Genomic DNA, 26545 nt, shown 5'->3' with positions numbered 1-26545 from the left:
TGGTCACTGCAGTCAGCCTGGGTGACAGAGCGAGACCTTATCTCAAGAGAAAAACAAAAACCCAGAGAACTTTGCCTATATACCTTTTAAAATGTAAAGAAATCTAAAGATGTGCAGGAGACTCCCAAAGGAAGAAGGTGATGTCTGGTCCCACTTGCAAACAAGGTGGCAAGGCTGATGGCTTTGTGCCCCTGACGCTGGGGGAGGGATTGTAGCTCCTATGGTGGAGCATCCAGAGGGTGAGGGAGCATCCAGCCCAGGAGCATCCAGAGTCAGAGGGAGCATCCAGCCCAGGAGCATCCACAGGGTGAGGGAGCATCCAGCCCAGGAGCATCCAGCCCAGGAGCATCCAGAGTCGGAGGAAGCACCCAGCCCCAGGGCATCCAGAGTCAGAGGGAGCACCCAGCTCTAGGGAATCCAGAGTCAGAGGGAGCACCCAGCCCAGGATCATCCAGAGTCAGAGGGAGCACCCAGCCCCAGGGCTTCCAGAGTCAGAGGGAGCACCCAGCTCTAAGGAATCCAAAGTCAGAAGGAGCACCCAGCCTAGGATCATCCAGAGTCAGAGGGAGCACCCAGCCCAGGATCATCTAGAGTCGGAGGGAGCACCCAGCCCTGGAGCATCCAGAGTCAGAGGGAGCATCCAGAGCAGGAGGAGCACCCAGCCCTGGAACATTCAGAGTTGGAGGGAGCACCCAGCCCCGGGGCATCCATAGTGGGAGGGAGCACTAGCCCTGGAGCATCCAGAGTCAGAGGGAGCATCCAGAGCAGGAGGAGCACCCAGCCCTGGGCACCCTGAGGCAGTGCCCCTTACAGAATGAAACTGAGCCTGGCCTTGGTTTGTCCCACCCCTGAAGGGGCTGGATGATGGCTGTACATGTGGAGGAATCACGGCCCAGCCTCACCATGAGGCCAGCCCCATGTAGAGTGGGTAAGAGCTTCTGTAGGCCTGGCTGGGGTATCTCGGACACTGTTTAGGGCTGTCCTGCAGTGACATCTTTTCCCTCAGGATATCTGCCACCCGAGCTCAGCAGCCATCTTTCCCAGGTCTGGTCGGTGAGCTCAGCGTTGTCTTCCCCAGGGCTCGTCAGTGAGCTCAGTGTGTGGTCAGTGACCTCCGTGGCTGTCTTCCCCGGGGCTGGTCAGTGAAGTCAATGTGTGGTCAGTGAGCTCTGTGGCTGTCTTCCCCAGGGCTGGTCAGGGAGCTCCGTGTCCATCTTCCCTGGGGCTGGTCAGTGAACTCAGTGTGTGGTCAGTGAGCTCCTTGGCTGTCTTCCCTGGGGCTGGTCAGTGAGCTCGATGGCCATCTTCCCTGGGGCTGGTCAATGAGCTCTGTGGCCATCTTCCCTGGGCTGGTCAGTGAGGTCCGTGGCCGTCTTCCCCTGGACTGATCAGTGAACTCAGTGTGTGGTCAGTGAGCTCCGTGGCCGTCTTCCCCGGAGCTGGTCAGTGAGCTCTGTGGCCGTCTTCCCTGGGGCTGGTCAGTGAGCTCAGTGTCCATCTTCCCTGGGGCTGGTCAGTGCAACCTTGGGAGAGCTCCAGCCCCAGGAAGAAGCATTGTTGGCAAATCCATTTAGCAGCCATTACCAGGAGCAGCAATTTCACGCAGCCTCCTGTCTCTGTTGAGGTAAATAACAGATTCTGACATTTGCAGTCCAGTGAAGCCCCATGCTGTACACCTCAGCACTGTGCCCTCGAGCTGCTGCACTTGTGGAGGCCTGCGGTGCCTCACCCCTCTCCACTCACCCTGCAGTTCCTGACCACTCCCCACTCATCCCTGTGACTCCTCATCCCTCTCCACTCACCCCTGTAATTCCTCACCCCTCTCCACTCACCCCTGCGGTTCCTCAGCCCTCTCTACTCACCCCTGTGGTTCCTCACCCCTCTCCAGACACCCCTGTGACTCCTCAGCCCTCTCCACTCGCCCCTGTGATTCCTTACCCTTCTCCACTTGCCCCTGTGACTCCTCACCCCTCTCCACTGGCCCCTGGGACTCCTCACCCCTCTCCACTCACCCCTGCGACTCCTCGTCCCTCTCTACTCACCCCTGCAGTTCCTCACCCCTCTCCACTCACCCCTGCGGTTCCTCACCCCTCTCCACTCACCCCTGCGATTCCTCACCCCTCTCCACTCACCCCTGTGGTTCCTCACCCCTCTCCAGACACCCCTGCGACTCCTCAGCCCTCTCCACTCGCCCCTGTGATTCCTTACCCTTCTCCACTTGCCCCTGTGACTCCTCGCCCCTCTCCACTGGCCCCTGGGACTCCTCACCCCTCTCCACTCACCCCTGCGGTTCCTCACCCCTCTCCACTCACCCCTGCGGTGCCTCACCCCTCTCCACTCACCCCTGCGGTGCCTCACCCCTCTCCACTCATCCCTGCGGTTCCTCACCCCACTCCACTCACCCCTGTGACTCCTCATGCCACTCCACTCACCCCTGTGACTCCTCACCCCTCTCCACTCACCCCTGCGACTCCTCACCCCTCTCCACTCACCCCTGCGACTCCTCGTCCCTCTCTACTCACCCCTGCAGTTCCTCACCCCTCTCCACTCACCCCTGCGGTTCCTCACCCCTCTCCACACACCCCTGTGACTCCTCAGCCCTCTCCACTCACCCTTGTGATTCCTCACCCCTCTCCACTCACCCCTGCGACTCCTCAGCACTCTCTAGTTGCCCCTGTAATTTCTGCTGTGACATTTCCCTACAGCTCTTTGCTGTTCACGGACCTTAACTCACGATGAACTGAGCCCATCTTGTTCCCTGTGGGAGAACATGGTGGGCAGCTCCTCTGCTGATGGGGGAGCCAAGGGGAAAAGGGGGAGCCGGTTCATTTCCCTGTAGCTCCTTTTAGCCTGGGCCTCAAAACTGCGAATCTGGCCTTTATCAGAGGCCTCTTTAGCCCTCTCCTTCAAGGCTCTCTTCTTACCCTGGTTGTCCTGCCTTCCATGGGAGGGAGGATTCTGCTCCAGGTCACAGATGGATAAACTGAGGCTGAGAAGGGTGAGACCCTTCTGCCCAGGAACGGTATTGAGGCTCAGACAGCAGTGGTACTCAGGCCTGCAGGGAGTGTGGCCTGAGCACCTGAGTTGCCAGTCGGGGGAGGGCTGCTGGGCCGTTGCTGGGTGGAGGAGTCTCATTTGCTTTCCAGCCCATCCTCCACTCCTCTGCTTGTTCAAATGCAGCTCTGATTAGGTCACTGTCTCCTTCCCTCCCCCTGAAGTCTTCAGTGACTCCCTACTGCCCACAGTGTAAACTCTAAAACACCCCCACATGGTATCCAGGGCCCTCAGTTGATTCCCTGACTGTAGCCTGCTGACTTAGCAGCATAGGTGAAAGTCCCAGCTGGGAGTTCTAAGGCCCAGGGCCAGGCCTGACTCCCCCAGCCCCAACCTGCCGACCTGCTGTTCCCTCCTTGGAGCTCCTCCGTGTATCCCCAGGGTCTGCAAGGGAGTGTTAGTGCTGTTGCTGATGGAATGTTGAGAAATCCTATAATCTGTGTCTAGTCTGCTGTATTTTTCAAATGAAAAATAAGTTCCAGTGACAGGTATTTGTTGGCTGGATTTTTTGGTTTTGTTTTTGAGATGGAGGGTCTCCCTCTGTCACCCAGGCTGGCATGCAGTGGCCTGATCTCGGCTCACTGCAGCCTCCGCCTCCCGGGTTCAAGCAGTTCTCCTGACTCAGCCTCCTGAGTAGCTGGGACTACAGGTGCATGCCACCATGCCTGGCAAATTTTTTTTTTTTTTTTGGTGTTTTTAGTAGAGATGGGATTTTGCTATATTGGCCGGGCTGGTCTCACACTCCTGACCTCAAGTGGTCTGCCCACCTCAGCCTCCCAAAATGCTGTGATTACAGGCATGAGCTATCATGCCCAGCCTGGCTTGGAGAACAGTGACTGTATCCCAGGCATGGGAAAGAACATAGGGAAGGGAAAGGGCATTTTTACAGACTGAGCTTTTAAGAGTTATGATAATCCTGCAACGTCAGAGAGGCCGGTGCTCCACCCCTGAGAGTGGGGTGGGGAGGGCTGCCGAGGGGCCCCAGCGTCCCATGCTGAGCTGGTCAGGGCAGAGCTGGAGGATGTGGAGAGTCTCCCAACTTTGCCCAGATGATCTGTGCTGAATCCGTTTCTGATGGACCCTGGCCTGGCCTTGTGCCGTCACCCCCAGCCTCCCCCACTCTGCACTGTCCTCAGGTGTGTGGGTGGCTGGCCGTGTGCCATCCAGCTTCCAGCCCTGGTTGCACTCTGGGTCCCTCCTGCCTCCTCCAGGCCCGAGCCCCAGTGGTGGCGCTTCCTCTTCTTATGTCCCCATTCCTCAGCTGCATCCCTGGATCTCATCCAGCCCAAAGCCCTTCCTGCTCCAGCGCGCTTCTCACCCCACACCTCAAGACTTCCAGAACACAGAGCGGGGCTGCCCTCCTGTCTTCCCTGCGCCCTGTCACCCGGCTCCCTGCCCCCAGCAGCCTCTGGCCTCTGTCGCCTGGCTCCCTGCCCTAGCGGCCTCTGCTGCCTCGGAATGAAATTGGTGTAGACCAGGGTCTGCCCCTGGCTGCTGGCACTGCTTTCATTCCATTGCTTGACAGATGCGTCCTGAGCGCCCACCTTGTATTGTGCAGCAGTCCAGGTTGTGGAACCATGTCCGGGATCAGACAGGAAAAGCCTCCGTCCTCCCAAAGCATCTGTTCTGGGTGGTGAAAACACAGGAAGCAGCAGGGAAATGAATCTCAGGCATTTTCTCAGCTGCAAGGCCTGTCTTTCCCGGAGTTCCTAAGCTTCAGCCAGCGCCGGGTGTGGTTCCTCCATCTTCTGTGTCTATGGCCCTGACCTTTCTCCCAAGCTCCAGTCCCGAGTGTTGACAGCTCGTGGGAGGGAGCCCTGGACCCCCACTGTCCATCAGTGCCTGCCTCTGGCCCCCTTATTCATGTGACCCCCGTCCACCCTGTCGGCTGGGCCAGCAGCCACAGATCACCCTGGAGTCCTTCCTTTCCCCCATTTCCCACACCAGCTAGGAGTTGGGATTTCATTAGCATCTGGGAATGGTCTCGAAAGAGTCTTCGCTGAGTCTGGAGGACAGATTGGTGGGAGAGCGACAGGATCCCACAGTCTCAGCAAAGGCCTTTCTGAAACCCTGGTTGGATCATGTCCTTTCCCTCCTTGAGAGCTGCCATGGGCTGGATGTCCAGGGAGCTCCAGCCCCTGCAGCACCACGTGCTTGTCACTCAGCCCCTCTGCCTCCCTTCCTCCCTCCCTCCCTAGACAGCTGCCGCATACCAGGTGCCTGCCCAACTCGGGATTTAAACATCAACAATGATGCCCTTTTCCTCAGGAGTTAGTCTTCGAGGAGGCCCAGTCATGGGAGAGACAGTTTCCATACAACACGATCAGTGCAACCCTAGAATGTCAGCTCATCAAGGCAGCATGGGAGGGAGCCACCGGTGCCTCCCAGGCGAAATCAAGGAAGGCATCACAGAGGAGGAGATGCTGGAGTTCCTGCAGGATGTGTAGAAGTTTGCCAGGCATGAGGCACAGAGCACGGAGGCAGGAAGTAGCTAGAGGGTTGGGAGCAGACAGCCAAGTGTGGGGCTGGCGTGCTGAGCTTGGCAAGGCCAGGGGGGACGAGATGAGAGAGAGGTGGGGGCCAGGGAGGGAGGAAGCTTTGCGTGTATGTCCGTGTGTCATTTTCTCACCTTTCTCCATCCGCTCGCGAAGACTCCCTGACGTCTGCCTAGTCCAGCGTGGTAGTCACAGGAACTTAGAAGTGTCTGTAGAAGGCTGCTGGCAGCATTGGCCCTGACCCGTGACCACCTTTGCTCTTCACCAAATTCTAGGGTCTGGGGTGGTGGCGGGCGAGCCTCAGCTGCTGCTTCACCCTCCTGGGAGGTTTTAAGTCTTCCCCGAGCACAGGACTTCAGTGTCTTGGGGATCAGGCCCTAAAAATGGAGGAAAATGCCAGCCAAAGTGCTTTTTCCTGTTCCCCTGCAGTCACTCACTGCAGCACACTTCCAGGACCTCTGTCCCACCCTCTCCTGATCCATTCTGCGGCAGGTTCTCCAGTGGGCCACGTGCCAGTTCAGACCCCATCCACCCACAGGTGGCCTCAGACCCTGCAGACGAGGGCTTGGTCCCAGGCGACCGTCCTTGCCTCGGATGCCAGTCACACGGCCAGGCCTCCAGAACTTCTCAGCAGCTGCTGTAAATCAGGGTTCCCACACCCCGTTTTTGTGTTCAGTTAATTTGCTAGAGCAGCTCACAGAACTCTCAGAGAAACACTCTGCTTGTATGTACGGGAGTATGGTGTAGGATATTAGACAGTGTGTGGATGAACAAGGCCGCCTCCCGGGGGCGGGTAAGGGGCTCTGGGCCCTCTCTGGTGCCTCCCGCGGGAACCTCCAGGCATTCAGCTGTCTGGAATCTCCCAACCTCTGCCCTCCTGGTTTTTGTGGAGTCTTCATTACGAAGTTATGGTTGATTAAACCACTAGCCATTGGTGATCAACTCAGCCTTTATAGCCCCTCCCCCTTTGAAAGTGACAACCTCTCATCATGCCTTGGCCTTTCCTGTGACCCCAGCCTGAAGCCGCCTAGAGGTACACAAGCTGCAGTCCACCCATTGGCATACAAAAGACGTTCATTGCTCTGCGGATTCCCAGAGTCTGAGGAACTCTGTGTCAGGACGAAGACCAAATACGTATTTCACAGTATCACAGCCCCACAGGCTGGTCACATGCCCTGCAGCTGCAGAATTTCTGAGCAGGGACCTGCTCTGCCAACCTGAGCTCCTTGTAGGGCCGGGCCTGGCCTCGGCGGCATCCTCCCTCCCAGGTAGGCTTCCGGGAGCCCTCGAGGAGGCAGACTCACTTGTGGCCGGCACAGGGTGTTTTCAGGATGCAGAACATGGGATGAAAAATGAAAGGGACCGGGTGAGGGGGCTCACACCTGTCATCCCAGCACTGGGGTGGTGGTTGGGGGTGAGGCAGGTGGATCACAAGGTCAGGAGTTCAAGACCAGCCTGGCCAAGATGATGAAAACCCCATCTCTACCAAAAATACAAAAATTAGCTGGGTGTGATGGCGGGCGCCTGTAATCCCAGCCATTCGGGAGGCTGAGGCAGAGAATTGCTTGAACCCAGGAGGTGGAGGTTTCAGTGAGCCTAGATCACATGACTGTACTCTAGCCTGGGTGACAGAGTGAGACTCAGTCTCAAAAAATAAAAAAGGGATTTTTAACAGAGTCTGGGTCAGGTGACTACCAGGCAGCAGTGCAGGCCTTTCATTTCTCCACGAGAAACTGTCTGCGGGAGGCCCTGCCCAGGCTTCTGGAAAGCAGACATGAGTTTTGCAAGCAGGGCAAGATGGGGAGGGGCCATGGCAGGGTTGGCAGGGGGAGGCCGGGGCTGGGTAGGGGAGGCCAGGGCCAGGTTGTGGGGGCTATGGCTGGGTGGGGAAGGGACCATGGCTAGGTGGGGGAGGGGCCAGGGCCTGGTTGGGGAGGCTCCACAGCCAGGTGGGGGAGGCCAGGGCTGGCTCCATCTGGGCTTTTGCTTCCCTGTGTTCATGTTCCCTGCACAGCCAACATACATCTGAAAAGGGGGCTGTTATGGACCCCCACAGTCCACAGAACAACTCTGTCCTCTTTCTCCCGAGCTCCTCTGTAACCAGTGATATCCATTTCTGGGCCCTGTAGGGATCCTTCCCGGCAGGTGTGGGGTCAGAGGGAGTGTGGGTGAAAGGCCAGGTCGGGAGGAGGGTCCTGGCCCAGCCTCCACCTGGTGACCTCCTGTGGCTGTGACAGGTGACCCATGCTGTGTGTGCCTTCGTTCACTGCGTCTTCCCCAGAGAGCGTCGCCCACGTCAGCACAAAGCATGCATCACTTGAGCTCTTGATTTCGTTATTATGTTGTCACGGGCCTGGGTCCCAATCCTGACTCTAACACCACCTCCTGTTATGAACTCGGCCAAGCAGTGCCACACTTCTGGGCCTTCAGATCTTCATCCAGGATGGCCAGGCCTTGAAGCCTCCCTCGCAGGGCTGCTGTGAGTCACCAAGATTAAAGGTGACGATGATGATATGAGCTGGGCGCCAACAGCAGTGCTGGGGCGGGAGTAAGCGCTACGCTATTATCGATAATAGTTAACTGTATTATGTCTCATTAATAACACATGATTAAGTGCCCTTTTAATAACTGTGGCCCAGGCTCCCTTCTGATAGACGTGGAGCCCTTCCACATGATTGCTTCAGATGTGATTTGAAATTTCGAAACAATGTGGTGTGTTTGGAGACAGCGGGCCTGACACCGAACAGCTCATCTCTGGGCCCTGCAGCTTCTCACCGCCCCCCAAGCCCCTCAGAAGAGCAGGTGCCGAGTGATGGTGGCCGTGACGAGCCACAGTGGGACCAGCATGCAAGGGACTCCCTGGCCTCTGGGCTTGACGTCCCCGGTCTTGTGCCCAAGGTGGAGCTGGTGCAGGAGCTGCTCCTGGTGGCGTCCTCCCGCCCCTTGGGGATGGCTCCTCTGTCCCTCCCACACTGATATGCGGTCCCTCTGCCCATGATTTCTGCACAGCTGCTCTTCAGTCCTGCTCAGACGTCATTCTGTGTCCGCTCGGGTCGGCCTTGCTCCACCACCCAGGCCGGAGTGCCGTGGCACAGTCATAGCTCACTGCAGCCTCGACCCTCTGGGCTCAAACGATTCTTCCAAGTGGCTGGGACTACAGGTGTGTGCCACCATGCCTGGCTAATTTTTGTTATTTTCACAGAGACGGGGGTCTTGCTGTGTTGCCCAGGCTGGTCTCGAACTCCTGGGCTCAAGTGACCCGTCCCATGCTGGTATCTGTACGTCTCTTTACCCTGCCAGCACGCCTCACGCCTTCCACTGACTGGGCTTATACCTGTATCCTCTGTGTCCTCCACAGATGCTGAATAAACAAGCTCACTCCTGGAGACCAGCACCATGTCCCGTGCTTCCCCCGTGATTGTACGTTATTAGGTTTGCTGTGTTTTATTTTTGTTTTTATTTTTATTTATTTATTTTTTCTGAGATGGAGTTTCGCTCTTGTTACCCAGGCTTGAGTGCAATGGCGCAATCTCGGCTCACTGCAGCCTCCGCCTCCTGGGTTCAAGCAATTCTCCTGCCTCAGCCGCCCAAGTAGCTGGGATTACAGGTGTGTGCCACCTCGCCCAGCTAATTTTTGTATTTTTAGTAGAGACGGGGTTTCACCATGTTGACCAGGATGGTCTTAATTTCTTGACCTCATGATCCGCCCACCTTGGCCTCCCTAAGTGCTGGGATTACAGGCATGAGCCACCATGCCCAGTCAGATTTGCTGGTTTTAAAAACCATCCTCTGACTTTCTGATTGAGCCACCCCATCCACCCCTTGGCCCAACCTCCTGTGGAATGCACTGTGCCCGCATCCCCCACGCCCATATCCCCCACTGTGCCCGCAAACCTCTTGGCCCAGTTCAGGATGGCTCAAGCCTCCTTTGTTTCCTGTGTCCTGCTGGGAAAGATGCAGAAACCTCTCTGGGACTGAGGGGGATGCAGAGGTTAACCAGGACTGGGATGGGGTTAACTGAGGCCTGTCGGGTGGGCAGGTGAGGTGCTGTCCCTGCTGCTTCCCCAGACCTCCTGCCCCCAGCCAGCCTGGTGGCTTCATCTTGTCTGAACACCCCGATTTCCCTGCGTCTGACACGCGCAGAGGCACGAGTGCAGAGACGATCCGAAGCCCCGTCCAAGTCATGATTTCTTATTATGTGCTCTGTGAATGTTAATAACCAACAGCTGGTGCTGTTGCCTTTTTTAACCCTCCTCTCCACTTAGGATGCGGTGGTAACTCTGCCTGAGTGGCAGGTGGAGGGAGGAGGTGTTTTGGAAGCTGAGCTTGGAATCAGTAGGACGTGATGGTGGCTGCTTTCGGCTGGGAGAGGTGGCTGGGTTGGGTGCAGGCCTGGAGTGTGCAGAGGGTCCCCAGGCCGTGTCAGACGCTCTTCCGACGGAGGGCAAGGGCCTGCTCGGTGGTGCTGCAGCCAGCCGAGGCCTTGGTAGAGAGAGGTGGCACAGCCCTGTGTGGCTGGGTCCCCTGAGCCGCCAGCAGCCAGGATGGAGGAGGCCAGTGCTCCCTTTGTAGAACATGGGTGGAAGTACAGAGAGACGTGCCTTCCTCCTGAAGTGCTTCTCCCCTTGCCTCTGGCTTCTGTGTCATCCCAAGCAGCAGGTGGCTGGCATGAAGGCTGTGCCTCTGTGGGGCCTTCTGTGACCGGGTGTTTGCAGGCGGTCGAGCTGTGTCCTAATGTACGGGAAGAGGGGGCTGGCTGTGCCTTCTCCCACTTGAGGCTTCACCTCATCTGTCGTTCTGAAAGCAGAGCCAGGGCCCGGGGAGCAATGAAGTTGGGGCAAGTGACTTCCCAAAGCAGTTAGCATAAGCGTCCTTTAAATAGGAGTTCTGCTTATCCATTTAAAATAGATTTTGACTTTGCCCAGTTTGATTTCCGTTTGGGCTGATAACCTTCTAGATTGTTTTCTGTATATATATAGATGCTCGTAGATACAGGCACATCTGTGCGTTTATGTGGTGGGGCACCCTATGGGCAGCCTGTCCCGTCGTGCTGTTTTTATTGTGACACTTTACAGTGAGAATTGCCCATTCGCTCCGTCGTTACATTGTCACTTTTTCTGTTGGGTCATCCTGGTTTCTATGCTGCGTAGCTTTCCCCTAAGCCCAGTAAGGTTTTCACTCTTGCAGGTTTGATTTCTAGCATCGGGAGCACATTTTGGGGCACAGAACATGCTTGGAGGCTCTCCCTTGCTGCAGCTGTCATGAACCGCGGTTGCGGCCACTCAGACATCGCTGTGTCTTTCCCTGTGTTATCAGGGTCCGGGGACAATCTCTCTGTAAACATCATCTGTAGCGCGGTTCCCGACGAGAAGCCGGCTTGCCTGTCAATTCCAATGCACTGGAACGCTCAGGAAAGTCATTTTTCAGATGAAAGTTTGTTATTTTATTTTATTACTTTTTAAATAAGATGGGGGTCTCACTATGTTGCCCAGGCTGGTCTTGAACTTCTGGCCTCAAGCAATCCTCCCACCTTGGCCTCCTAAAGCACTGGGATTAAGGCATGATCCACTGTGCCTGGCCCTAAGTTTTGCTGGTTGATAAACCACTCTCTTCAATGGGACACTCTGAGGACAAAGGGCTGTGGCTTGTTCATTTTCAGAATTCCTAGAATAATGCCTCACATGCAGTGTGGAATACACGTTTATGAACTGCAGCTCCAAACGTTCGAACTGACCATCTTCAGGGTTCATTTCTGTGGCATGGTGTGCATTTTTCTGGCCTCCTTACACAGAACCCCTGAACACAATTGCACTCTTTTGGTTGAGGGAACCTCGTGAGCAGCACTCTTGGTGCGATGGGTGACAACGCTGTGAAGTTTGCCCGGTGACTGAGTGGTCGCAGCCGCGGGCACTGTGAGATGGCGGCGTCTGCTTTCAGAGCAGTTTCATTCCCTCCCCCGACACTGGCACTAAGCCCCTTCCCATCTTCTAATCTGTGGGAGCGTGGGACCCGCGCCACAGGGCCTGGTGGATTCCACATCGTGAAATGGATCGGTGAGGACTCACAGGCCAGCCTGGGTATGAAGCACCTAAACTTTGGAGTGTGTGGCCTGGCAGACCTTTCTGTCATATTTTGACTCTTGGGTGCCGTCTGGGAAGGCAAAGGGGCGGGATGGGGAGTTCCAGGAAGCAGAAGCATCACTGAAGTGGCCCGGATGAGAAGGATGTTGACAAAGGCGCCTGATCTGGCCTTGGAATGGGTCTGCACTCCTAGGTGGCCGCAGCATGCACCCAGGAAAGCAGGCAGGAGCCATTGTGGGAAGGGGGGGGTAAACATCCCTGCTCCCCAACCTTAGTGAAGGATTCCTGGGTCATTTCCCTGTGGCCGGGCCAGCCTGGGTTCACGCTCCATACCCTGAGAATGAGGCCCACCTGGCCACCCCCCACCTCCTCGAACACTTGTCCTGTGTGCGGCTCTCCCTGGTTTGGGCTCCCACAGTGCTGCTGGTCAGCATCACTCAGTGTGGATGTGATGAGACCCTGCCTCGTGCTGCAGAGCAAGCACTTGTCTTCTCGAAGATTGGTGTGTTCCAGGAAGGATCCTGTCTTGCCTTTTCAATTGTGATATCTTAAGTAGCTTCCATTGTTCATTCAATTCTGCAAATGGCCATTGTGCCAGGCACTGGGAACAGGAAGGTGAACAGAAACAGACGTGGCCTCTGCCCCTGGGGAGCTGCCAGCCCAGCCTGGGATGTGACAGGAGCCCCACAGCCACCAGCGCAAGGTAAAATCACAAATCTTGAGATGAGGCAAGAGCCCATTCTGGAAGCTCTTATGGTGGAAGGGGTCTCGGAAGGCTTCCTTGAAGATGTGGTGCTTCTGCTGAGGTCTGAGGGCTGCATAGGTTAATGAGGAGACGGTGTGGCCCCACAGAGAGGGCAGCATGTGCAAAGGTTTTGTGGCAGAAGGACCAGGGGCTGATGAAACTCCACACAGCTGGAGCTCGGAGGTGGAGGACGAGGAAATGGAACAGGGGAGGCAGGTGTGAGCTGAGGTCCAGAGGAGGCAAGGCCAGCCCGAGCGCCTTATCAAGTGGGGCGGTGGTCTTCCCAGCACAGCAGGAAGCCTCTGTCGGCTTTTAAGTTGGAGGGATGGGAGAAGTGATGTGATTAGATTTGCGTCTTGAAAAGATCAGCCTGGCTGCAGTGTTGGGAACCAGTTGGAAGACCGCCACGGTGGGGCAGGGAGATTTGCCGGGTGGCCTTGGTGTGGGCATGGGCGGTGGCAGCAGAGATCAGGGACGGGGCTGGAGGGGAACTGACAGCCTGGAGAGAGAGCTGGAGTTCTTGGAGACAGATTATCTGGGCAGGAGGGAGGAATGATGGGGGCCCAGGATGCATGCTGGGTTGTGGCTTTTGTGATTGACGGATGCTGGCTGCCTTCCCTGAGGCAGGTGTGGCGATAAAGATCTGAGATTGCCGTCCGCCTGAGCTTTGATTGTGCTAAGCACGTTCATGACCATCTCCCTTGATCTCCTCTTCTGCAACCTTGGGGGGCTGTTACCACCAACTGACAGATGAGGAAATGAGGCTCAGAGAAGACAGGTACCAAGTCCGAGGTCACCTCTGAACGCCACACCCTGCTCCCTCCTGCCCCAAAGCCTGTGTCCTGTGGGCAGGTTCCTGGGGAACCCCCTTCCCTGTGTTCTTGGGGGATAGGGAGGATGGTGGGTCTGAGACAGGAGCAGGGAGAGAGGGTGTGCAGTCTGAAGGTCTGGAGTTGTGTGGCTTCTGCCTGCGGTTAGGTGCAGGAGCGAGGCTTCACCAGTTTAACCCTCGGACACAGCTCCAGGCTGCAGGGTGCATGAGGCAGCCAAGCTCGGAAGCCAGGACTCCCTTGCCCAGGGCAGCTCCACTCCAAGGAAGCCCAGCTCAGGCATGGAAGTGAGTGGCCGCCCCTGCACCCCAGGACTGTCCTTGACACAGATGGTGAAGGGCTGTGTTTGCACCAAGGTGAGGTAGAGGCCAGCTTGCCCTCTTGCTCATGGGTTTCTAAAAATACCACCAGTTTAGTTTTCTTTATCGGAACCTAGGAACAAAGAACATAAAAAGAAGAGGCTCGGCCAGGCGCAGTGGCTCACACCTGTAATCCCAGCACTTTGGGAGGCCGAGGCAGGTGGATTGTGAGGTGAAGAGATCAAGACCATCCTGGCCAATGTGGTGAAACCCCCATCTCTACTAAAAATGTAAACATTAGCCGGGGGTGGTGGTGTGCACCTGTAGTCCCAGCTACTCGGGAGGCTGAGGCAGGAGGATCGCTTGAATCTGGGAGGTGGAGGTTATGGTGAGCCGAGATTGTGCCACCGAGCTCCAGCCTGGGCGACAGAGTGAGACTCTGTATCAAAAAACAAAACAAAACACAAAGAAGAAGAGGAGGCTCATGACTGTCATACTGCTCCGAGATTTGCTAGAACAGCAATTGTGTGTCATTTCAGTGGGAGCATGTCAGTCATCTTTTCGTGGCCCCAGCCTCTTAGGAGCCCCCCAGACCCCTGCCAGCCAGAGGCACTGAAGGAACATAGAAACACCTGAGAGATGGCAAGAACTGACTGTGGGCACCACCAGCGATGGCTGGTAGCCTGAAACAGGTGGCCCAAGGTAGGGTGGGAGCGTTTTTCTCTCCACCTGGCCAGACACGAGCTCTTGCTGGAGTCTGGGGAGCAGGCAGCACTGGACCCTCTGGTGAAGGCGGAGGTTCCTAAGCTCAGTGGGAACAGGCCTTGACCTGACCTCTGGAGGGTGACCAGTCCCTGCTGCTCCTGTCCCGGATTGGTGGGCTCTGATTTCATGGTCCGTGAGCAGGGGACAGGGTTCGGTTCCGTGGACACCCTCCTCGTTTGTCTCCCTGCCCTCATGGCCTGTGAGCAGAGGACAGGAGTCAGTTCCATGGACACTCTCCTGGTTTCTCTCCCTGCCCTTGTGGCCTGTAAGTAAAGGACAGGACTCAGTTCCATGGACACTCTCCTGGTTTTCTCTCCTGACCCCCAGCAGCACATGGTTTCATCAGTGAGACAGTGCCCATGGGTGCATGCCCACTCGTCCTTCAAAACCTCCCACTGGGCAGCTGAGCACCCCAAGCAGGGGCCTCTGGATGAGCTGAGAGCAATGTTTCAGGAACAGGAAGTCGGTGACAGAGCAGGATGGTGTGAGGTGCAGGCTCAGGAGGACCGAGGGCTCGAGACGACTCCAGGGCCGAGAGAGATGATGAGCCCCCACTTCTAGGGCTCCTGAGCACAAAAGCAGAGAGAGGGTCCCAGTCCTGGTTGGGGGCATCTGTGGACTGAATGTTTATATCACCCCAGAAATTCCAATGTTGAAGCCCTTACCCCGATGTCATATTTGGAGGTGGGGATGTTGGGAGGCAATTAGATGAGGTCCTAACGATGGAAGCCTTGTGATGGGATTGGCATCCTTATTGGACAAGGAGGCGGCGGCCAGGCCTCACTCTACCCTGGGAGGATACAGCAAGAAGCTGCCAACTGCACACCGGGAAGAGCCCTCCCCAGAACCCACCTGGGGCCTTCAGGCCTCTGCAGCTGTGATAAACAAGCGGTGTGGCTTCAGCCACTCGGTATATGGCATTTTTGTCACAGCAGCCTGAGCTGCCTAAGATGGGCAGAAGCTGTCCCCTCCCCCTTGGCTGTGTCTGTAACGGAGGGCAGCCCCAGGGATAGGCCAGGCTGGGCTGCTGGGCTTCCTGCCGACAGCTGGACACCTCCCTCCTGGGAGACAGCACGGGGGGTGCTGGGCCAGACTCCCCAGCCTGCGCTGATGCTCCTAGAGCCAGCTTCAGGGACCCCACGACCCCAACAAAGCTTTGTCCCATGGCCAGCCCCGGCACCCTCTCTGCCCATTCCTTTGCGAGTCATCAGCCACATCCCCAGGGACCCACCTGAGCAGAAGCAGGTCTCTGGAGAGCTGTGCACACCAGCCTGGCACCATGGCAGGAAGGGTGTGACCGAGTTTCCTGAGGTCTGGACCAAGGCCCTGCTTTACCACTAATGAGCTGTGTGACTCAGGCAGCTGGAGCCGTCTCTGAGCCTTGGTTTCTTTGTCTGTATAGTGGGGATCCTAACACCCGCCTCCTTCACACTCTGTGGTCTGGGCTGTGGCACCTGGTCCCATAACTGCTCACCAAATGCGCCGTGGGGGTTTGATTCCCTCCTGTTCCCACACCCTCCTCTCCCTCAGCAGCCTGCGTGGGGCAGAGCGCTCTGGGTGTTTATAAGGTGAGCTGCCCTCAACCTACATGTGTGTGGAGGGTGCAGAAGGAAAAGCTCACATCGCTGGGGGCCACGCTCATTTCCACCTATGCGCCATGTCCACAGGGATGGTGGGGATTTGTGAGGAAAGCAGAGCTAACCAGCACTGGCACTTCCTTTCTCTCTCCTTTGCCCACATTGTGTTTCTGGAGCCTGCCTCATGGGCAGACGGGGACCCTGTTGTCGAGGTAGAAGGATTGGGAGCAAATGGTGGGAGGGGTGGAGAGAGGCAGCTCTCTTAGGGAAGGGGAGGGTCACCAGACTGCGTGAGGGATGGTGGCCTAGGGCTCCAGGGGGACAGGCTACTGGTCCCTGGAGAGGCTGGAAGCCAGCCTAGCAACGATCCAAACCCAAGACAGACACAAGGATTGCCAAGTGCTCCCACTGCCTTTCGAGGGTCCATGAGAGCTTGGGAAGCAGCAGGCCAACAGTGAGGAGTGTGGACAGCTCAGGGGACCCTCTGCAGATGTGCTGGGCCTCAGAGAGCTTGGGAAGCAGCAAGTCAACAGTGAGGAGTGTGGACGACTCAGGGGACCCTCTGCAGATGTGCTGGGCCTCAGAGAGCTTGGGAAGCAGCAGGCCAGCAGTGAGGAGTGTAGACGACCCAGGGGACCCTCTGCAGATGTGCTGGGCCATCAGAGACCCCAAGCCTAGGACCTTCCTGAGAGCCGGAAAGGGGCCCTAGTTATGGCTGATTTTCCTGCCAACCCAGAGGGACAGGAGCTTGGAGCAGATTGCATTTTATTCAGAGAAATAAAAGTGAGATGACATTTCTCATATTGGTGGATTGGTTGGTAGCAAATCCATCCCCCCATCCCCCAGAATGTATCATAGCTTCCCTCCCCTGTGAGCTTGCTCCTCCCACCCCAGGAGCACTGAGCTCAGTCACCTAATCAGGCCAGTGAGACATGCTTTGGGAAGCCAAGTTGGTGACATTTTCCTCTCATGGAGAGGTGTGCTCCTTGCTCAGTTGGCAGCCCGCGAAAAGGCCAAGCCACAGATCCAGGCTTTCCTTGGCAGGGGGCTGCAGAGAGCCCCCACCCGTGCAGGGACCAGGTGGCTTCCATGTGGCAGAAAGATGGATGAGCTGGGGCAAGGGTCCTGAGGAGTCGCCAGCTATCACTGAATCAGACTCTCCCAGGTTTGCCTGGAGCCAGTCTCAGCCCCAGCAGTCCGCCTCTGCCTCGCAGCATGCTGCTTCTGGCCTTTCATACCTCTGCTTGTTGCTGTGCATTTAGGGGAAGGAAGGTAAGTACAGTCATGCATCACATAATGACATTGCGCTCAGCTAATGTGGTCCCCTGCCATTCTAACACCAGGGTTTTACTGTACCATTTCTATGATATATTTAGAGACAGAAATACTTTCTGTTGTTACAGTTGCCTTCAGCATTCGGTACAGTAACATGTCGTACAGGGCTGTAGCCTGGGAAGCAGAGTATACCAGCTAGCCTGTGCAGCCAGCTACACCACCGAGGTTCGTGTAAGTGCAAATACCCTACATGGTGTTTGCACAGCGATTTAGTCACCTCACAAGGCATTTTCTCGAGACATATTCTTGTTTTTAAGCGACAGTAATTATAAGTTATGAGTTTAAAGCAAAGCCCCTTTCCAGCTCCCAGAAGCTCCTGGGCTTGGGGTCTGATGGCCCAGCACACCAGCGGACTGTAGAATCCAGATTCTCGCTATTTCTGTGTCCAGAGAACATGATAAAATGTCTCTAGAATCAGACCTGAATGCAGTACATGCTTGCCATGTGAACCTGAGCAAATCCTCAAACTCTGCCAAGCCCCAGGTTCCCCACCTATAAAATGGGCCTCAAGTTTATGGAATGGGGGTGCGAGGATCATTAAATGGAGCTTGGCATATAGTAGGTACCTTGAGTTTATGGAACGGGGTACGGGGATCATTAAATGGAGCCTGGCATAAAGAAAGTGCCTCGGGTTTATGGAACAGGGGTGCGGGGATCATTAAATGGGGCTTGGCGTAAGGGAAGTCCTCATGTTGCTAGCAGCATCTCTCACGAGTCTAATGTCGGATGCACAGGCGGGCTCTGGGTATGCTTATGTGCAAATGTGTGTCTCTTTGTTGAATCGCATTATTTCCTGCCCCATTTCCAGGTAGCACCACGATCTGCTGGTGGAGACCAGATCACAGGCTGCTGTGTTTGCCTGGACCCGCCCCTGGCGCTGGGCGTTTGGGCTATTTCCAGTTTTTTGCTGTTGAAAATGATGCGGTTGTCAATGTCAGCAAGCTTAGTTTTCTGCGCAATTCTAGCAGAACCTAACTGTGGAGGGAATCTGTGGATGGGGCCAGCCATCCACAGCCAACTAAGTGTTTTGGGATTATCTGTGCCTTTGGGGCGATTGGCTCCTTCTGTCCTGAAGCACGAGCCATTCCTTGGAGATGCCAAGTGTCCCTCAGATGCAGTGGACGAAGCCCCTCGGTCCACTGGGCTTGGGGTCTGATGGCCCAGCACACCAGCTGCAGCCGGAGGAGGAGGCAGCTGCAGTCTTTACAACCCTGTGTCCTCTCTCTTGTAGAAAGTCTGCACCAAGTGCGGGATCGAGGCCTCCCCTGGCCAGAAGCGGCCACTGTGGCTGTGTAAGATCTGCAGTGAGCAAAGAGAGGTAGGGCGTCCTGGCGGACGGGAGGGGCGATGGGCGGGGCCGGGTGCTCCTGGAGGGGATGGGCGGACTGTCACTGGGAGGGGTGTCTCAGGAGGGCACGAAGGGCTGAGTACTGGGGAGGAAACACGGAGCCTCCACGCACGGGTGGCCCTTCTAGCTGGGAGAGGCTGAGGCTTCAGTGGGAAGCGCCTCGCACGGAGTGTGTGCAGCGGTTACACGGTCACAGTCGCAGCTACCCAGGGTGAGTGCTGGCCGTGAGGCCTGGCCCTGCGGTAAGTTCCCTGCTGCGTGAATCCGTTTCATCCCTACACGGCCCGGTGGTGTTCCTCCTCCCCCTTTCCCTGATGGGGAGATAAAGATACACGAGGCTGAATAATCAGCGAGCTCCGAGCCAGTTAGTGGGGGAGCTGGAAACAGAAGGGGTGCGAGCACCACTGAGGTCACATGTTGAGGTGCAAGAGCAGCTGAGCTCTGCCTTCACGATATGAGTGCCGCGGATGTCTGCAGTCACAACGCGAGCGACCCGGAGCTCTGCCATCACGGTGGCGCCCCAAAGCCCCTTCGGCTGCTAAGCTGCTACGATTCTAGTTCCAGCCCTGTTTGAGGGGAGGAAATCGGGGCTCTGCAGGGACTCCGAGGCAGTAGCAGAGGGGCAGGACAGTCAGACCGAGTGGGAACGGAGCGGGAACAGTTTCAGGGAAGTGCCCTGGGGAGGCGGGCGTCTGCTCTTCAGACAGGGATTTATTAACTTTTTACATCTCGCTGGCCACTTGGGATGTGCTTATCATCTGCGGGTAAGCAGACAGCTTCAGTTCTGGAAAACTCAGCCGTGACGTGCCATTCCCTGGCCCCGGAAATCCCGCCGGGGCATTCGGAGCCCTAACCACCCTCCGCAGCCCCAGCTGCTCTCGTTCGTGTCTTCAGGTCCCGCCATGCTTCCTGCGTGGATTCCTCGGTTCTGCCTTCCACCTCACTCAGTCTTTCCTTGAGGTCCCCTCCCCCGGGGTCGTGGGTCGTCTTTCCTAGGGTCAGTTTTCGTCGGATGTTTTGGTATTTTAGTTTATGCACTCAACCCGTGTGATGGTCCGTTTCCCTCTCCTTCCCACCCAGCTCTTCTGGCCGAATGGTTTTGCAGCTGCCTCCACCTGGGCCCTGGGCCGCTGGGTTTGTGGTGAGCTGCCCATCTGTGGTGATAACGGGGTTATTCCCAGATCCTCGTCCCAGCTGTGACAGCTTGGCCAGGCCCTGCAGCTACCGCCTTGCTTTCCTCTGAGCTCATGTCCTTGTACCTGCTCTAGTCTTCCGGCGGGAGCCTGTTGTTTTCTTTCCTAGGTGGAAAATCCCCTCACCAGCCTGATCTTAGTGACTCTGCTCTGGCCCCCCACCTCCCAAGGGACACTTTTAGAACCCGAACCCTGGAAGACCAGTCTCCCAGCTGCCTCTCTCTGCTTCTGGACCCAGAGCTCTGCAGGCTGTGGCTTCACCCCTCTAAATGGCAAATACTTTGAATTTCTGATCCATTGAGATATAGATCTTGTTTTTGCACACATTTACTTGCTGCTGCTGCTGTTAAAATATTTTCCTCTATTACAGCTTTATCTTTGGAATAGGAAAAGCTGCAGGTAGGGCCTCGAAGTGTGTGCTAGCATTGTGTCTTGCTGGGAGTCCCTGACTCCTCTTCTCCAGATGGAGTTAGTAATACCCACTTCACAGAGTTGCTGTGAGACTTCAGTAGGATTGCTAAAGTGGGTAGAATGTCCAGTGAAGAGTAGATGTTCATAACTGTTAGAGGCCTCCTTTCCTCCCCTGTGGGACATCTCCCCTTTGAACTTGGGGTCCTTCTAATCTCTGGGGGACCCCTTTGAAGTTGCAGATGTCCATGGAAAAGGAAATTCCTTAGAACGTTATCTTGTGGGGAGACAGTGGGATGAAATGATGGTCATAGCTGAGCTGTGGGAGGGCAGAAGTGGAGGAGCTTTGAAGGAAAAGAAGGTGAACGGAAGGAAAGACAAATTCAGCAAACTTAATGATTTAGTTGAGGGCTGCTCCCTTACCATGAGTCACCCTCACACTCCTTAGCAGTCTCGAGACACCACCAGCCTGTCCTAATCTCCAGCGCACTGCAGTGCCCAGAAAAGACCAAAATGGCTTAGGATGAATTTTCTTATCTTTCCTAAGGCAGAGAATATGAGGCTGTGCGTTACACTATCACCTTGTCCTTGAAGTTTTAGAGGCTAAAACTTATCCTCTAAATGATCAAGAATGTTCCCCTCTGCAGCACCAGTGTAACAGTGGGCATTTGTTAGGAACGGATGGGGCCGGGAGCACAGTCATGGTATCTGAGCCTGGGTACTATGTGCTGGATATTTCCGTCTGCATTTGGGGTGTAGGAAGGCTCGCGGGTTTCCTAGTGCCCTTTCTTCTTAGGAAAATGTCTAATCATAATGAAGAGGTAACTAACTGGAAAGGCCATTTAAAATGTCAGATTTTAAGCTGGCTCTGAGTCTGTGATAAAAGTTCGGAGTTCTGTCTCCCCGCAAAAGCCAGATCCTGATGGGAGAACTTGGGTTTTCTGATGAAAGCTCTTGTAGCACTCTGCCCAAGCCCTCTTATCTTCCTTTCCCCTCGATGCTTCACTTCCATCATCTCTGGCTGTAATTGTAAGTACTTTTTCTGGAGTGAGTCGAGTGCTGGTGAGACATTCCTGAGGCTGTCAGGGGGATATTGCTGCCTGTTGTATGCACTTTCACCCAGTGGCAATGTGAGTCTCAGCCCCTCTGCTCTGGGGGAGCTTGCAGTCTAATACATTTATTCACTTAGGCAGCTGACAAATTTATTGAGCATCTCCTATATGCCAGGCAAAGTAGCTCTTCCAGTGGGAGACCACAAACCCAGTAAATTCTGCAATGTCACAAGTGGTGAGCAAGTCCTTAGGGCAAAGGGGAGAAGGGGTGCCGGGGACATTGCTATTTTATATGGGGATCAGGGAGGGGCTCACTGACAAATGACTTTTGAGTGGAGATCTGAAGCACCTTCTGTGGCTGTGTGGAGGGAAAGCGTTCCAAGCAGGGGTAGAGCAGGTGCAAAGACCCTGAGGCAAATGTGTGCTCTTGGTAGATTGGAGGCACAGCTAGGAGACCAGTGTGACTGGGGTTGAGTTGTGGCTGGGGAGAGGTTGTCAGATGTATTAGTCTGTTCTCAGGCTGCTAATCAAGACATATCTGAGACTGGGTGATTATAAAGGGAAAAAGTTTAATGGACTCACAGTTCCACATGGCTGGGGAGGCTTCACAATCATGGCGAAATGTGAAAGGCACGTCTTCCATGGTGGCAGGCAAAGAAAGAATGAGACTAAGTGAAAGTTTCTCCTTATGAAACCAGCAGACCTCAGAGACTTACCCACTATCATGAGAACAGTCTGAGGGAACCCACCCCTGTGATTCAATTGTCTCCCACCAGGTCCCTCCCACAACACATGGGAATTATGGGAGAACAATTTAAGATGAGATTTGGGTGGGGACACAGCCAAGCCGTATCAGTAGAGATATGATAGGGTGCTCTGACCATACTGGTGCTTTGAGACCGTTTGAAGGACTGTGTTGCTCAGGCTGTAGTGCAGTGGCATGATCTCAGGTCACTGCAACCTCTGTCTTCAGGGCTCAAGCAACCCTCCCACCTCAGCCTCCCAAATAGCTGGGACTACAGGCGGGTGCCACCACACCCAGCTAATTTTTTGTATTTTTGTAGAGGTGGGGTTTTGCCATTTTGCCCAGGCTGGTCTCAAACTACTGAGCTCAAGCAATCCACCTGCCCCTATCTCCCAAAGTGCTGGAATTACAGATATGAGCCACCGTACTTGGCCAGAATTTTTTATTTTTTTTGAGACAGAGTCTCACTCTGTTGCCCAGACTGAAGTGCAGTAGTGTGATCTCGGCTTACTGCAACCTCCGCCTCCCATGTTCAAGTGATTCTCCTTCCTCAGCCTCCCTGAGTGGGTGGGACTACAGGCATGTACCGCCACGCCCAGCAGACTTTTTGTATTTTTGTAGAGATGGGGTTTTGTCATGTTGCTCAGGCTGGTCTCAAACTCCTGAGCTCAAGCAATCTGCCTGCCCCAGCCTTCCAAAGTGCTGGGGTTACAGGCATGAGCCACCACACTTGGCCAAGACTCTGGCTTTATACTCAATAAGATGAGGCATAGAATCTGACCCCCGCCTTCTAAGGGTACTCTGACTGCTGTGCTGAGAGTGAATTGCAGACTATCTCAAGGCCAGCAACACAGTATTTTACTTTTCTTATTTAATATTGCCCAGATATATAAGTTCTTGTCTGTTGTTACCTTTGGAAGTTTTCATTTTTTTTAACATATATACATTTTTCTCTTTTCTGATTATAAAATTAATATGGATCATTGAGGAACATTTGCAATTATAGACAAGCATAAAGAAATGCACACCTTCCAAAAATCTGGAATCCGAAACAACCACTGTTAATATTTAGTGTGTTCCATTTTTCCATGTTCTTTATGTTATTGAACCTATGTTCTTAAATGCATATTTTAAGTCTTTCCCAGTGTAATGAAGAACTCTTTGTAAACACCTCATTGGTATTCTGTCATATAGATATTCTAATTGAGGACATTTAAATTGTTTCCATTTTTTCTCTTTTTACTGTGTGCATAGCTCTTTGTCTGCATTTTAGATTATATCCTCAGAATGGATTTCTAGAAGGAAAATGATTATTTTCTTGGAGACTCTTGAGTTATTATTTTTATTTATTTAATAATTGGCTGGTGTATAATTTTATGTAATTAAAAAATGCACACGGATGATACATTCTGAGTCCTTGGCTATCTGAGAATTTTTGCCTTTATATAAGAAAGACCACTTTACTGATAATGCAGTGAATCCGGGAGAAAAGGAAAATGTAACAGGAGAATTGGTTCCCAGAAAATGAGAGAGAATAGTGAAACTGTGAAAGAGCTGTTACATGTGTTTTTAAAAAATTAACTAACTCAAAGATGTAAGAGAGACTGGGTGTGGTGGCTGACACCTGTAATCCCAACACTTTGGGAAGATGAGGCGGGAAGATCGTTTGAGCCTAGGAGTTTGAGACCAGCCAGCCTGGGAAACATGGTGAGGCTTTGTCTCTGCAAAATGAAAAATAAAATTTAGCTGGGCATTGTGGTGCGTGCCTGTAGTCCCTGCTACTTGGGAGGTTGAGGTGGGAGGATTGCTTTTGTCCGGGAGGTGGAGGTGGAGGTGAGCAATAAAACAAAATATATAAGAGAAAGAATAGAAACCAAGTTGAACAAACTAGACCTCTGAGAAAAGCACAAGCAAATTTGAAAAAGAACCCTGGAACCGTTCTCATTCCTAAAAATGAAAGATCTCACTAATGAATTTTAAAACTCAGTTGAACTGTATTTTAGTCATTTCTTAGCGCGACGAACCTTGTCATTCCTCTTAACAGCCACAGATGTTTCCTTATCGTTTGCTTCTCATCAATTATTTTTTATTTTCGATTCCCGATTGGTGCTCCCAACTGTCTGGTCCCCGATTTCCTCTATTCCACTGTCGTGGAGACGAGGTTCTGGAGACCGTACAGAACCAGGACATTTTCCTGATGAGCTGCTTGCCTTTGTAACTAGCTGCTTAGCTCAGAGCTCCGTTCCACACCTCCCGACTCTCCACTCTGCTCCTGCTGTGGACTGGCACGCTCTCGTCCATCGCCTGGTTTTCTTGCTGGTGGATTAGTAAACTCTGACATGAGTTCAAGATTTAAAGAAACAAAAAAGGGAAGAAGCCTGGGTGTGGTGGCTCACACCTGTAATCCCAGCAATTCGGGAGGCTAAGGAGGGCAGATTGCCTGAGCCCAGGAGTTTGAGACCAGTCTGGGCAACATGGTGAAACCCTGTCTCTACAAAAAATACCAAAATTAGCCAGGTATAGTGGCACATGCCTGTAGTCCCAGCTAGTCAGGAGGCGGAGGTGGGAGGATTGCTTAAGCCCTGGAGGTCGAGACTGCAGTGAGCTATAATTGCACCAGCGCACTCCAGCCTGGGCAGTTTACAATTCTAAATTGTGCTCAAAAACAGTTCTGCACAGTGTCAGGGATCGTAATAAGGTTGCAGTGAGCCTCCAGAGGTCGGGCTGAGGAGTGTCCCCGCCGGGCCTGGGAACTTCCGCCTTCTCCGCAGGGCCCAGTGCTGCTTGCTCCCCAGACTCACCAGACTCCAGTCTTACATGGTTTTTTGGTGTTTGTTTTGTTTGGTTTGGTTTTTGTGGGGATGGTGTCTCGCTATGTCACGGCTGGTCTCAAACTCCTGAGCTCAACCAGTCCTCCTGCCTCTGCTGCCCTAAGGGCTGGGACTACAGGCATGAGCCACCATGCCTGGCAGGATTGGTCTTTAAATAATCTCCAACTCTCGTATCCTGGAGGTGACCAGCAGCCCGCTGGGGTCTTCCAACGAGCAGAATCCTCCTCAGTCTGGGCCTCATAGGCCTCTGGAAGATTAGGATCATCGGGGGCTCCCAGACTCCACAGCCAGCTCAGCCGCCGGTGGGAACTGCCTGTGCTTGCCAAGCCCAAGCCCCTCATCCTTGCGGCACCTGCTCCCCGGGCAGGCGACTTGTGCTCACTGTGAGCCGCCATCTGCTTCTCCATGTGGTCTCTTTCCTGCTTCTGCTGTTACTTGCAGTTTGGATTTTTGCTGCAAACAGCTTTGCCAGAGGGCCCCCTCCGAAGGTCTGTGAGTGCATTCAGGAGTGGGTGGCTGGTGCTGGGGTGGGCAGCCGCCTGAGCACCCCTCCATCTGTGCCCAGCTCACTCTGGGCTGCTGTCACAGCGTCCCCGGGGGACCCGGATGGTCACACTTCCTCGGTGTGTTGGTCACCTCCCACTCCTTCGTCGCTCTGCCAGAGAGACCCGCTATCAGTGCAGCCTCCTGGTCTCCCACACCATGGGCAAGTAGTGGTGGCAGGCTCTTGGTGCCCACCCGCCCCCAAAGCAGTCTGCCGAGTGGGGACACCTGCACTGCCCTCCTGTAGATGGAGCCATCCCACCCAGCCCGGCCCCTTGCCTGAGGTGTCTACCTGAGCCACATTTCTGCACTGGAGAGAGTTTGCCTCTGAGGCACCGATAGACCCAAGAGGCTGCTGACTCCCAGCACAGTGCTCCAGTCCATGAGTTAACTGCTCACACCCGGGCATGTCAAGGGAGTCCCACTGTTTACAGACATGAACTGAGTGCCCATGAAGGGCCAGGCCATGCACATCTCACCTCATCCCCACGGGAGCCCACTGTCCTCTGTGACAGATAGAGGAGCTGAAGCTTAGAGAGAGGAAGTCACTTGCCCAAAGACACTGGGTAGTAACTGATGGAGCCAGGGCTGAAGCCAGCTGTGTCTTCCTCCAAAACACGGTCTGACAACTCTGTTCACTGAATCACTTATTCATCTAGTATTCATTGAGAATTTGCCATGTGCCAGGCCCTGTCCAACACCCTTGGAAAACAGCAGTGAGTGAAATAGCCAAAGAGCTCTGCCTTGAGATTGCATTCTATCAGGGGCCAGGGCTGGGGGGTGGGGAGCAGACAGTGAAACATAAACAAATAAGCAAATCAAATCATATATGAGATGCTGTTACAGATGCCTGTAGGTCAGGCACAGTGGCTCACACCCAGCACTTTGGGAGGCCGAGGCAGGGACTGCTTGAGGCCAGAAGTTTAAGACCAGCCTGGGCAACATGGCAATACCTCGTCTCTAAAAAATAAAAACTCCAGGCTTGGTGGCATGAACCTGTAGTCCCAGCTACTCAGGAGGCTGAGGTAGGAGGATTGCTCGAGCCCCGGAGTTTTAAGCTATAATGGGCTATGATCACACCACTTCACTCCAGCCTGGCAACAGAGCAAGACCCTATCTCTAAAAAGAAAAAGAGAGGCCGGGCGCGGTGGCTCAAGCCTATAATCCCAGCACTGTGGGAGGCCGAGGCGGGTGGATCACGAGGTCAAGAGATCGAGACCATCCTGGTCAACATGGTGAAACCCC

General features: G+C 54.5%; 1 protein-coding gene across 9 annotated transcripts in view; it reads left to right on the top strand.

Annotated features, from left to right (window-relative positions):
• Positions 1–26545, top strand: part of RPH3AL (rabphilin 3A like (without C2 domains)) — a 177391-nt gene that overhangs the window by 81707 nt on the left and 69139 nt on the right. For 7 of the 9 annotated variants that reach the window (XM_017510584.2, XM_037732119.1, XM_017510577.2 and 4 more), the window contains one exon: positions 18412–18498. The exons of the other annotated variants lie outside the window; for them this stretch is intronic. In XM_017510584.2, coding sequence (XP_017366073.1) covers positions 18412–18498 — 87 coding nt within the window. The remainder of the gene's footprint in view (positions 1–18411; positions 18499–26545) is intronic. 9 annotated transcript variants of the gene reach the window in all.

This window comes from Cebus imitator, unplaced genomic scaffold, assembly GCF_001604975.1.
Source record: "Cebus imitator isolate Cc_AM_T3 unplaced genomic scaffold, Cebus_imitator-1.0 Scaffold441, whole genome shotgun sequence".
Taxonomy (NCBI): domain Eukaryota; kingdom Metazoa; phylum Chordata; class Mammalia; order Primates; family Cebidae; genus Cebus; species Cebus imitator.
The sequence above is the reverse complement of the archived record's forward strand: the minus strand, read 5'-3'. Positions and strand labels throughout refer to the sequence as shown.